This window comes from Spodoptera frugiperda, chromosome 8 (genome assembly GCF_023101765.2).
Source record: "Spodoptera frugiperda isolate SF20-4 chromosome 8, AGI-APGP_CSIRO_Sfru_2.0, whole genome shotgun sequence".
Taxonomy (NCBI): domain Eukaryota; kingdom Metazoa; phylum Arthropoda; class Insecta; order Lepidoptera; family Noctuidae; genus Spodoptera; species Spodoptera frugiperda.
Window position 1 is genome coordinate 7,265,600 of NC_064219.1, and position 12,825 is coordinate 7,278,424.

The 12,825-nt window shown below is 37.2% G+C and overlaps 1 protein-coding gene across 2 annotated transcripts in view; it reads right to left on the bottom strand.

Moving 5' to 3' along the window:
- LOC118275668 (venom carboxylesterase-6) overlaps positions 1 to 12,825 on the bottom strand; it is a 29,770-nt gene that overhangs the window by 5,733 nt on the left and 11,212 nt on the right. For both annotated transcript variants that reach the window (XM_035593721.2, XM_035593722.2), the window contains exons 3-8: positions 6,889 to 7,127; positions 6,470 to 6,664; positions 5,303 to 5,498; positions 3,159 to 3,293; positions 1,592 to 1,727; positions 1,099 to 1,332 (exon numbers count right to left, since the gene is read on the bottom strand). In XM_035593721.2, coding sequence (XP_035449614.1) covers positions 1,099 to 1,332; positions 1,592 to 1,727; positions 3,159 to 3,293; positions 5,303 to 5,498; positions 6,470 to 6,664; positions 6,889 to 7,127 — 1,135 coding nt within the window. The remainder of the gene's footprint in view (positions 1 to 1,098; positions 1,333 to 1,591; positions 1,728 to 3,158; positions 3,294 to 5,302; positions 5,499 to 6,469; positions 6,665 to 6,888; positions 7,128 to 12,825) is intronic.

Genomic DNA, 12,825 nt, shown 5'->3' on the forward strand with positions numbered 1-12,825 from the left:
CTAACTGACGGACTATATAGATTTTTAGCGTTTATACCCCGTCATTCCCCGTCATCCACTTATATTAATTAAGGAAGAAAACTGAAAAGAAACAAATCGAGTTTGACGTCATTGAGTGACGTATGAATGACTCATAGAATTTTTAAACTCTTTCCATGTGGTCGACGATGCGACTCGCCAGTTGAGCCCACGGTTTGCGCGCCTAGAAAATAATCGTCAGGAAGACGTTGCTACGCGCTACGAACTACGCGCTACGGACTACGCGCTACGGACTACGCGCTACGTTCTGCGGCTAAAGTATTTCGCCGAAACTAAGTGTAAAATTAGGGCTTGGAACTTGGCTCTACATAAAATATGATCACCACATGTTACATGAAAATGTTTTATTTGGGATATATTTTAACAAATAGGAATATTGATTAATATTTATTTTACAATGAAATCTAAAATAGTAACAGATTCATAGATTTTAGTTTCTCTGAACACTATACTTGGATAATATCCTCATAATTCATTAACTTATTGTTTATGTTGTTTGTTTACCGGGTCGATGTAGACCACAATAGCTTTGATTAATTATTTATTTATGTACCTACATACATACATATGTTGGATTGTTACCAACGCAATCATCCGTAACACTACTTGTGGGTCAATTTGTTGCAGTTTCAGTTTTACCTTCCTATAGCTTAGTCAGTATGTTTACAATAGGTATAGAGTTCCTTTACAGCATTTTATGTAATACATATACATCATAATCTTTTTCCAGCGGCTTTGTAGGGTAAAAAGTAGCAGTATCTCGCTCTAGGCCAAACCTTAGTATTTTTGTATAAAGTAACAAATATGTATATGTTTATTACTTAAAATTTACTAACTTTCGCATTTATAGATGATAGAGGAATATTAGAGAAATTTAATTATAAGCAATATATTACAAACTACATAAGAAGAGATCTCGCAGTTTAGATTACAAACGTCGGACTTTTTTTTATAGTTTTAATATATTTTAGGACTCAAACTCATAAATTAGCTCGTCTAAATGCTTTTTTTAAATACAGTTACATGACAATGAAAGTTAAAATAAACAAAAATACTTACGTCGAAACAATATAATGCCTTCCTGTGCGTTATATCCAGTTAGGAAGGGAACGTCGGCGCCGGGTAGAGTTTCCTTGGGAGGTTTGGTGAGGAAGGCATCAGGTCCTTCTGGCTCCAACGTGGGCAAGAAGGGCAGTGCCACGGTGCTCTGTAAGTCAGCTGACTTGCCCGGGGCGCTTGACAACCGAGCCCCCGCTTTGACAAGCAACTCGCTTGGCGTCGCGCGGAGGTAACCTAAAGAGGAACAATTTTCTTTAAGACCAGAAGATACTATTATGCTTTATTCTTGTTCTAAGTAACAGTTGCAATGTCGGTGGTTGATAGTGTAAGTAACCCGTATCGGTAGTTGATATTATAGACATCGCGCTACTTCTAATTAGGTAAGCCTACTTTTATTGGGACCAATCCTGGGCTGAATTAAGTAGTGTTGATTTTCTAGTTTTTATAATTTTCTTTGTTCTAGAAACGTATTTTGTGAAAAATAAATACTTGCCTAATAGTTCAGCGGTGTTGTTGGTGTCGATGCCCAACTCCCTGCCCAGTTCGAAGGCTCGTGCTCGAGGTTCGTGCGCGAGCGCCCATGGAGCCACCGCCACACCGCTTTGCGCAATGGCAGCATGGAACAAACCCTGCCATAAGAACAATATTAAAATTAACAAAAAGGTTTTCAAACAGAAAATGCTCGAAAAATATAAAATCGTTTTTGTAATATATTTTTTTATACAGTTCATTACGATTTTATGTGTGTGGCGTAGACAAACAAAAGAGTGCATGCAACACTTATGAAATATGACACACAAGTTGAAACCTAAATAACCTAACAGATACTTACGAATATTGAGCCATTCCAACAATATTACATATACATACAAATTGATTTCATAAACTCGTTTTATTTATGAAACGTACAAGAGATAAGAAGTATGAAGTTGTTTATGTGGATTCTATCAATTAAATAAACATAAGAAAAAGGGCAAATACCTTTTCAATGAGATAAGAAAATAGGTATAAGTACATATGTATATTACTCGCTGGAATGCTCTATTTGCTTACATACCTACTCGTACTACGTTTTCCTCAATGCCTATATAAGTAATCTAATTACATACAAAGGTACATAATAATATGCATTCTTGTTCCCATAGAAAAACCTGTATGTATTAAAATATTGTCGTTAATGGTTATAATACGTAGTGACGTAACCTCCTACAGTCGATAGCTGTACATGAGGTGCTACCTACATAAGGTTGAATGTCACTAGCACATTATAAAAGCCTCAAGGTCGAGTTTTGTTTATCAATACTATAATATAGTGAAAGTTTGTGAGAACAGATAGCTATGCGTGTTTGTCAATCTTTCACGCAATAACCATCCATAAAATCATTGTTCCTGGACACCTAAGGGGTGTCTTAGGACATTAAAATGGGGTCTATCTAATAGGTGAACCAGATTTACGAAATATTGATTGAGGCATATGTAAGTCCGACCCGGAGTTGTGGACTGACTAGCGGGTTACCGGGGGTGGTTTTTAGTTAGTAAGAGTCTGACATTCCCTCTCGCTGCGCCCGAGGCGAGAGAAGTCATTGGATGATTTTCCCCCCACAAAAAGAAGGCATATGTAAGTATACTATAATTAATAGGTAAAGTAGTCAATTAAAACTATTATGAGTAACTATTATGTCACATAATTAATGGCATTCTTACATCATTGGAATTTTGCCTATAGGTTTAGATCACAAACATGTTTACTTTTATTAGAGTGTAGGTTAATAACATTATGCAAGGTTTCTAGAACTTGTCGAGTATATGTTTGTATTCACTTTTCAACATATTTTCTGTTTATGAAGCTTTATGTTGTTGCTTTTGTTTCATTATCTTAAATAGACGTAGGCACCTTGATCTATCGATATTCAAGTCCTCTAGAAATGATAGCGGCATTAACTGCAGTAATGTGCACCTCTTTACCCCTTCGGGGATCAAAAGGCGTAACGTTGTGTTCTTGTTGTGTCCTCTAGAAATGATAGCTACTCGTGTTCAATTCTATTTCTAGTTTAACAAACCTGTGAGGCTGGTGACAACATGTGCAGATGCACGGATGCGGCTCCCGCAGACTCGCCGAAGATGGTGATGCGCGCCGGGTCTCCGCCGAACGCCTCAATGTTGTCCCGCACCCATTTCAGAGCCATTACTTGGTCCTTTACGACATACATATAATAATATTAAGACAATGCTGTTTCGGGTAGTCCTTTTTGATAGGTCGTGATCCAAATGTTAAGTGAGTAAGAGTAAGATATTTCTTAGAATTACGAAAATATATATCCAAATATAATATTTTGGTCGACCCTGGAACCGTATATTTTACACCTAATTGCAACGTGTTCGCAGGCCACGTGTGCGTGTGGCTGACTCGAGCGTGAACGCGACGAGCACGTCATCGAGTCGGCCACAAAACAACTGTGCAACGGCCTAATCGCTTTCATTCAAGTTACCTAACCACGATCTTGATGTTGTAAACAATTAGCGAACTAATCATTGTCCGATATCAAGATTCGGCCATTCTGTTATCTTTATTTCGCTTCATTCTGATATAATTATATGCTGTTAATGACACCGTGATTACATTGCTTTTGCAATAACATTATAAGTACTTGATACCTATTAACAATAGTAATCAACCTTAAGGTAATCGAAATTCAGCGCAAATATGCTCAAGATATTTCGTAATAACATTTTTAGATACATAATCGTATGCTGCAGTGCAATTTGCGTCAAAATATTGCGAACTTGGCCAGAATGGGTAAACCATGACGAGAGTTACAATACAAATAATAACACCTTATGTAGAATATGCTGAGACACACAATATTTTTAAGAAACTACATAATATGATATATGTCATGAAGATATTTCAGTACTTCAGTAGTTACAGTACATATCAATGAATATGTAGGTATGTACTTGGTACCTACACGTTCATAAATGCAAACCACCCGCTGGGGACTTGCGCAAAAATTAGTGAACCAACTTCAAAGGCGTTAGTAAAGGCATTGCATTGTGAAAAGACATGAAACTATAAACAACTACATTTTAGCCTCGCACGAAGACTACGAAAATCTACGTGTAAAGAATTGCATTAGCAAATGTACAAACATTGTGTCACTTTTGTTAAAAGTAACGTTTGTTTTGTATTTACGAGCATATGACTGATGAGACAAATAAATTACCCTGTGATGTACAGTATTTAAAATATTGAATATTGGAGACACTGATACCTGGATTCAAGCATTTCAAGTTTAAATAATTAGAGGCTAGTGATGGGGTTAATACCTAGTAAGGGCTAAAGATGTCATATGTTTCTGAAGTGGGATTATTAGAGGTGGCCACTAATGGAGACAAAATTATGAATTTCTCCAAACAAAAGTACATAAACGGATCGTAATTTATTTATTATTTTTCCTTCGCTTTACATATCAACAAATACATATTTTTTATTTTCAGAGATGCAATAAATTGCCTTCACACAAAGGGAGGTCAGTTTATTTTGCAACTTTTACCAACGTCATATAAATGTTGATCTCTTTATTTGTAAGTTAAATTCAAGTGAAGTAATCATATTTCATATTTTCCAAACTAAATGAAAACCATTGTTTCTAAAATGAATTAATAAATTTTGATTACTTTTATTGTATTTTTGATGGCCAGAAAACGAGCCAGAAATGGACGAATCTGGCCAAAAATGGCACAAACTCCCTTTTTTTTTCTTTTTTAAAGTTATTTTTCTATTGGATGGTTTTCTTCAAGTACATGTTAAATGTATATGTTCGTGATAACAAAAACTATAAGTTAAGAAAGCCTCAAAGTCGCTTAAAGTGGCCACAACCGGGTCACGATCATAATATGACTGATGAGCACGTAGTATCTTGATTCCATTTAAAGTTTAAATAATAAGAGGCCAGTAATGGGGCCCAGTAGGGTTGATGTCCAGATCCGGAACTGCGGACTATGGGTTTACCGGGGTTCCGGCTCAAAAACCAGGAGAAGGAATCCACATTCCTTCTCCTGGTTTTTAGTCAGTAAGAGTCTGACACTCCCTCTCGCCTTGCCCAAAAAAAGAGGAGGTTTGAAAGAGAGAACATAGAAAAAGATGTTATTCCTATTTAAACTAAATTAATATTTAAATTAGTAGAAAATCTTTCAAGTGTACCTTCAGGCCCATATTTCCAGAAACTTCCTCGTTCTCGAGGCTCAAGAAGCCCAAAGCGCCGAGCCTGTAATTGAGCGTGACCAGCACCACTCCTGCGCCGACGAGATGATCTGGCCCGTAGAGGAATGCATTACCGGAGCCCATAGCAAAGGCACCACCGTGGATCCAGACCATCACTGCTAACTTTGGATTGTACCTGGTCAAAGAGAAAAGCAATTTAGTATATTGTTGACAATAAAATACCCCAAAACTGACATTCGCTTCTAAAGTGGACGCAACGAGCTTTCTTAATGAAATACTGAATGGAGATATTTAAAGGCATATCGGATAAGTTTTGTCCCAAAGAGTACCTACTATGGTAGATAATGGAGAAGTCGCTAATGATCGCTCACTTACCTTCGATAAGTAATGAATTATATATATATTATATTTTAATAAACTTTCTTATATGGTCATACCATGAGCGAGTTGCATTCGCTGATACGTTGTTGCCTTAAAAAGTCCGATTATTACTCAACAACAGAGAATCTTTAATCTCATTCATCAGCAGGTAACGCGAGGTCAAAAGTCGCGACCGCTTCGGTTATTATAATTATGGAGTCTATCAGTTTTTTATTTCCCAATAAGCCAATAACATCGGATCCAATATTGGGCTTTATTTTGGATTTCGAAAATCTCAGTAAGAGTTGTCTGGCGCAATTGGCGTACCTCAATGTTGGCCTAGTCCCATAGGAAACAAACGTGAGGTTAGGCATGTATGTATGTATGTATGAGTTCTCTAGATCTATAACTGTAATTAATTTAGATTAATGACACAGCTGTAATATTTCCGCCAGATGGCGTTTAGAAAGAGTACAAAAACCTGATTAGCTTGGTGGTCAAATCCTGAAACATTCTATGACATAAAAACTGTATTAAAAGCCCTGACCAAATTAACCTGAAATAGATTCGATTTGACCCCGAGTACGGTTTAAAAATGCGATTAACCACCAAGTGTTGGGCAGTGGTATCTGTTTTGGTGGCTGCCAAGTACAGGCATTATGGTAAACTTCCGCCTAAGTTACAAAGGAGGCCTTTGTTCAGCAGCGAATGTGAAAATGATGAACACGGGATTAGAACATAAGATTTAACTAAATATAATGATTACATATTTAAAAAATAACTTACCCAGACATTTTATCAGGGAGTGCGGGAGTGTACACGTTGAGGAAGAGACAGTCCTCGTCTCCCTTGTAGGTGTCGAAGAGCATGAATCGATGAGGGCAGACGGCGCCCTCCTCCAGCGCGTCCCGTATCCCTGACCATGGCTCCAAGGGGGCTGGTGGCCGGAAACGGAGAGACCCTCGGGGTGGTTGGGCATACCTTGAATGGCGATGTACATTATTTACTCTGAACCAAGCAGGTAATTAACGATTTACTTATTCTGAATTATTAGATTACGAAGATCTGTAACTCCTTTTGCAATTATCCATGATGGTCGTTATTTTGCAAAGGATAGACATAGATGGGATAATTTAATAAGAAATCACAATCCTGTGTAATAAATAATTCTTAAATAGTAAAAGGTTCTACCAATAGCAACATACCTTATACCCTTAAAGCTATAGTATGGCGTTTGAGCTGTGGTCCTGGTAACAAGCTTGCGTCCACGCAGTGCTCCTAGTTGCGTGAAGACAATGGGCCCGCCTCCGACGCGCATGCGATCTACCAGTGCGTGCACCAGCCGAGCCGCACGCGCCGGTACCGCCTGCAGCCGACGTAGCGCGTGCTTCAGACCCACTGACTCGCTGACCGTACTCGAGAGGCGGCGCCATGCTCCCGTCACCTGGTGAAATAAAAAAGTTTCAGTTTCAGAAGTTCCTTCTTAGATGAAGGTTCTCGTGATGAACGTGGTCATCTGAATGGTCATCTTATACTAAATATGAGCACCCAGTCTTCATAAATCATCTTCCGAAATAACAACATGTAGTTGTACCTTACATCATAAAGCTTTTCATTAAAGAAAACCAACACAGTGTGTTAAAGTCACTCGCGTGAGGTCTTGTCTGTTGACAGCAAGAGCTGTGTAAACAATTATTTCCTTATACAATAACTATAATTTTCACGCTTCTGCGTGTGAAAATATGGTTGTTAACGAATTAGCCCAATTTCAATAATTGTTCGCAGTGTTTATTGACATTTTACTTAACAACTTCACTGTCCCTATACAATACAAATTACCACTACCCTACGACCATCGGCTATTCTTTTTTGACCTGATACCAAAGATACAAAAATTTGCGAAATTTTATTTCGTTATCATGTAGATTAGGTTTTTTGCGATACGTTCACGTAATTATAATTATAATATTACTTCACGCTCATAACAAAAGTATGTGCCAAAGTTGTATAAAGAAATGAGTCACCTGTGACTCTTGAACTTATTCCAAAAGTTCTCCGTGACTCATATGTGACTCATTGGACAGTTAAGTTGTTAATAGCTGAGTGACAGACCTCACGCAAGCTGCTTAAAATGGCTGTCAGCCCTCACTCAAACCGAAATGTAACACCACTAATTAATATGTTACATAAATAACGTAACAGAATAAATTATGAATATTTACACCGACCCAAGAATAAAAGATAAACATCAATATATCACTTGTCTCTGAGTGCGTAGGTGTAAGTAAAATGCATGTGCCATATGACGCATCCACATTTCGCCACTTTTGTTATAACTTCAATATTTTCTGAACCTACTTTCTTTTTCTTTTTTAGGTTGATGGACCGGATCTGGTTAAGTTAAGACTCAGGTGTTAACCAAATCCGGCTTTATCCTTATTACATCTGCCTTTTATGGCTAGATTCAAAACGGCACACACAAGTACCGTAGGCTTTTTTTAAGCCGGTGCTGTGGACAACGTTAAAGATTGCCGGGGCTCCGGCTCAAAGCAGGAGAAGCCAAGAACCAAGAAGTCATTGGATGATTTTCCCTCCTCAAAAAAAAAACTTTTTTAGGGGGAAAATCATCCAATTACTTCAATTGCCTTGTCTTACTCCTGTCCTTCGAGCCGGAGCGCTGGTAAACCCACTATGCAGTCTGCAGCTCCGGGAGTACCGTACCCTAGCAGCGAAAACTGTGTCACCCATTTTATGTACGTCATAATTACCAATGCGGCTAGTTACAGCACTTTGTGACGTATTATAAAAACGATTTACTTATAATTAAATTAATTAGGGACTTCCCAAAGACAAACGTCACAGTACTTATTAGGTATACCTACATCAGCAGAAATGATATTCCTAAGTATCTAGTGCTTAAATTATTTGTATGTAGGTTCATAATATTTCCTTTCTGATGTGTACCTAATACATCTTAAATGTAGGTAAATTTATGTAAATGCCATTCTATTATGTCTTTAATACATAACAAGTGTTACTAAGCAATTAGAACACAATGAATAATGAGCTAACTCATTGATCGCTTAATAAAACGGTTGAGGATACGCGTCATGAATAAGCTGCTTCCTTTCCTTCCTCCTGGGTTAATAACCGCAAAAACAGTCAGTTTACTTTGAAAAACGTTTGTTTAATTTTTCAAAAGATTAAAAATGTCATAAGCTCAAGGACCGTGATGGCCGCCAACCACGCTCTAAATACTGTAGTAACAACACTCGCCATTATTTTGTAGGTAATGTACCCAACATACCATGTGTTAGAAAGATATGACCATATTACAACATACTTAATTAAGTTCCGGTAACGTTGCACAGAACAATTATTAAAATTGTTTTTGTGTTTTGTCTTCATTTATAACTGACAAAGGTTCTGTGTGCCGTTGGACACGCATATGTCGTATGAATCTGACTGATGATGATGATTACAAATAGGATTTGCTGAAAATAGGTACCGTATGTTACCACTTCGCCTGCGTTAATGGGATTGTAATTAATCATATTGTAGAATCTATACTATAGGCAGATTTAATCTAAATCAGTTTAGCGGTTCTTGCATAACAAACACACATGATACATCCGTATGTGTTTTTATTCACGGTTATGGCCACGTTACTAACCTAGTTTCCTTCCGTGGGTTCATTTATGTGATACTCGAACCTTCGAATGATACAATGGATCCAAAAGTTTAGAATCGAAAGTAGGTTTCGCGTTTGTAGTATGGCTAATTAATATTGATTGTTTGATTGGATTTTGAATGAATAATAAATTATGTATGCAGTCGATTATCTACATAAAAATGTCTTGACTTGAACGAATATTGAAGTGATTCAAGGCTTAAAATGAGGTTCAATAAAAACTAACTACACCTCGGGTCCCCGATTAAAGAAGGGATTACTCGTTGATATTTTGTAACTTGCAACATTAAGTTAAAGCTCAATATGTTGCACAACATTATGCCTATGCGAATGTCTTCGTTCAAATTCAATAGAGCCTTCATTCAAAAACTCAAAGACTTCGACTTTGCGTAATGTTAATAGCGGTGGCCTTTATACAAATAGTATAAAATATTAATAAATGGGCGAGTGACGCAAACATATTTTTTGAACCTACTCTAGTAGCAACCAAGCAACAATAAGTACTTTTGTGAAAATATTAAGGTTGACTGTTCAACACAATTGATGCTCTAAGATCGATTTATAGGTCGGGTTATCAGTCACATGCAAAATGAATATCTTGCCTCATGCAGACACGAAATCAGAGACGCCATGCCTTTTTTTAAGGGGGGAATTAATTAATTACTCTTCTTTCCCTGGGTGAGGCGAGAGAAAGCTCTTTTTCAACTCCTATATCGAGCTTATGCCCTGATATCCCGCTAGTTTGTCCGCAGTCACTGTCACGAGAGACCACACACTATCTCGAAACTCGAGACTGAAAACCTTTCGATTCCCCAACAACCTTTAAATTCCTAACCATGAAAAGGCCGGCAACGCACTTGTAACGCCTCTAGTGTTTCAAGTGTCCATGGGCTGCGGCGATTGCTTACCATCAGGTAATCCATCTGCTCGTTTACCGGCTTATTCCATAAAAAAAAACAATTTCTCCCATCTGAGTCACAAACTAATTAAATGCCAGGACGTGATCATCAATCGCTTGACCCTGTCTACAGTGATGGACGATGGTGTTTCGTGTCAAGGTTTATATAAGAACCATCATGTAAGTACAGTAACAAGAGGATTTATATGCACACCCAAGTTAAGAACATATGTTTTCAATGGTTGCAGTTAGTTGTGCAGTAGTCAAACCAGTTTTTGTATCGTGATATTTATATGCTAATTATTCCTTACAATATTGTAATTATTATGGCAACACATTTATTTGTGTAAAGTTCTTGCTGCAATGCTTACAACAGTTATTTTTTTAACTATCTTGTTAGTACCTATAATTTTGAAATTTTCAAAATAAATATATTATTTTAATGGCGTAATTAATTTAACGAACTGGTTGCAATTGCAAGGATGGTGCAGTGACTGGATATCTGGCTGCTCTGGAACGTATCTCAAGTTATTTTTTACCATGGAACAATTAGTTCGTGTGGTCTACAAATTGTTATTCCGGGTTTGGGTGTATGTATGTGTGTGATAGAAATAGAAACGCATAGATGACAGGATAATTTATTACAATGGATACTTAAATAAAAAAAACCAAAACTGGAATTCATTCATGTATTAAACATTAGTTTAACCAAACACACCATAACATTTGTCACAAGTCGGACCGTGAAGCATGGTTACGGTTACGGCCATATCGTAGTCGTTGCCCCGGGTAAATTGCTAGTCCTACCTCATAGTTGATATTGCAGGCATTACTTGAATGGGATTTTCGATTTTGAAATTCTCAATAGTAGCATTTATAATGTATTTATGAAATCGTATCCGGTATTTGGAAGTATAACTACCGATTACATTGAGAATACTAGGTACGTAATAGTAGCAATAATATCTTAGATTATTATTGTGTATTCTAGCGAAATGGATTTCTATATCGAAGGTAACTAACGCCTGATTTGATTTAGACTGCTACTAACTAAAGTTAAAAGCCTATACAAAAAAATATTGTCATGTAAATCATACATTTGGCCCTATGGGTAAGTACAGTGTCCGTTTTCATATTGGATAATGATGTAGTCAAGACGAGGCCCTTTAAAAATAAATAACAAAGTCCTTCCTAACTTCTAATCATCAAGTATCACACTACGATTGCTACGACACACGAAAACCTACTTTAAAAAATGGTCTGGGTTGTAAATTCTTATTACCGACCACAACGTGGTCCACGTATCCACCTTGTGGATAGACATCTTGCACTTGCCGGCACGTGGCCTCCAAATTGAAATACGTAGGTATATGTAGAGTTTGATTTCGTTTTTGGGGCATATACGTCTGGTTATAGGTTAGTTTCGGTTTTTCAATTATATAATCTCTCATAATGTAATTCCTTGCGTTTATTCAGGACTTCTATGGGGCCTCCAAATTGAATTACGTAAAGATATAGGCAGAGTTACCATCGTTATGTCACAAGGGTTTGGTCACCCGATCAACATTGACTTTCGTATAATATTCCAATAAAACCTCATGGATATGGCCGGCTTGACGGACAGCGTTGCGAAAATGCAGCTGCAAAGCAATTCCTTAACGATACTTACTGATTGTATGTTAATGTTATAGTCCTCAGAACAATTTGTTTAATAATAAACTGTCTAGACCTTAATTCAACGCGTTGTACTTGGAATATGTGTCAAGATGAATTTTAATATCTTTTTATAGCTTTCTTAAAATGAGACTTAATCTACCTATATATGGAAACAGGATACGGTAAGTAATTAAAAAATAAGATTATCGAAACTTAATCTTAAAGACCTCATTCAGGTTCAAGTGAAGTTACCTGTTGTCTACATAGTTTTTTTTTATTTATTTATTTAAAGGGCTTTGTCGCTTGGCGACCATATCGCCCAGTGCAGGAAAAACAAAGTTTGGTTACTTATTACTAGCTTACGATCTACTTATCACTAATTTGTACAAGTGTTGTGCTTTATCGGACACTGGAAAAGCAAGCATGGAGTTACAAAGGCCAATGTCATTCACTCTTTGCGGACCAAAAATACTAACCCTAGTATTTTCATTCCGGGCACATTCCATCAAGTCTACATAGATAATTGCCACTTTTCATCAGGAAGGCCGATAACTCCTACGCCACCGTCGTGGTATAAAAAAAAATTGAAAAATAAAGAAAGTAACAAAATAATTTTGGAAATTACTAGACGTAATCATAGAATTGTACAGATGTTTAGGACACTTCGAAATCTCCCCGAAGCTCTTTGGGGAGATGAATGAATGATGTGTAACGACCCAATCTTCACTTCCATCGTATAGACTTTTACACATTAGCAACGTAACTTACTTCGATTATAGACTGCCTCTAGGTCCTGCACTCAATTGGATTTAACTCGGGCTAGGAACTGTATTCGAAAATTTCTTAGGTAAGATCATTACTAGCGGGTTTACATTCGAAAAGCAGGAGAAGGAATAT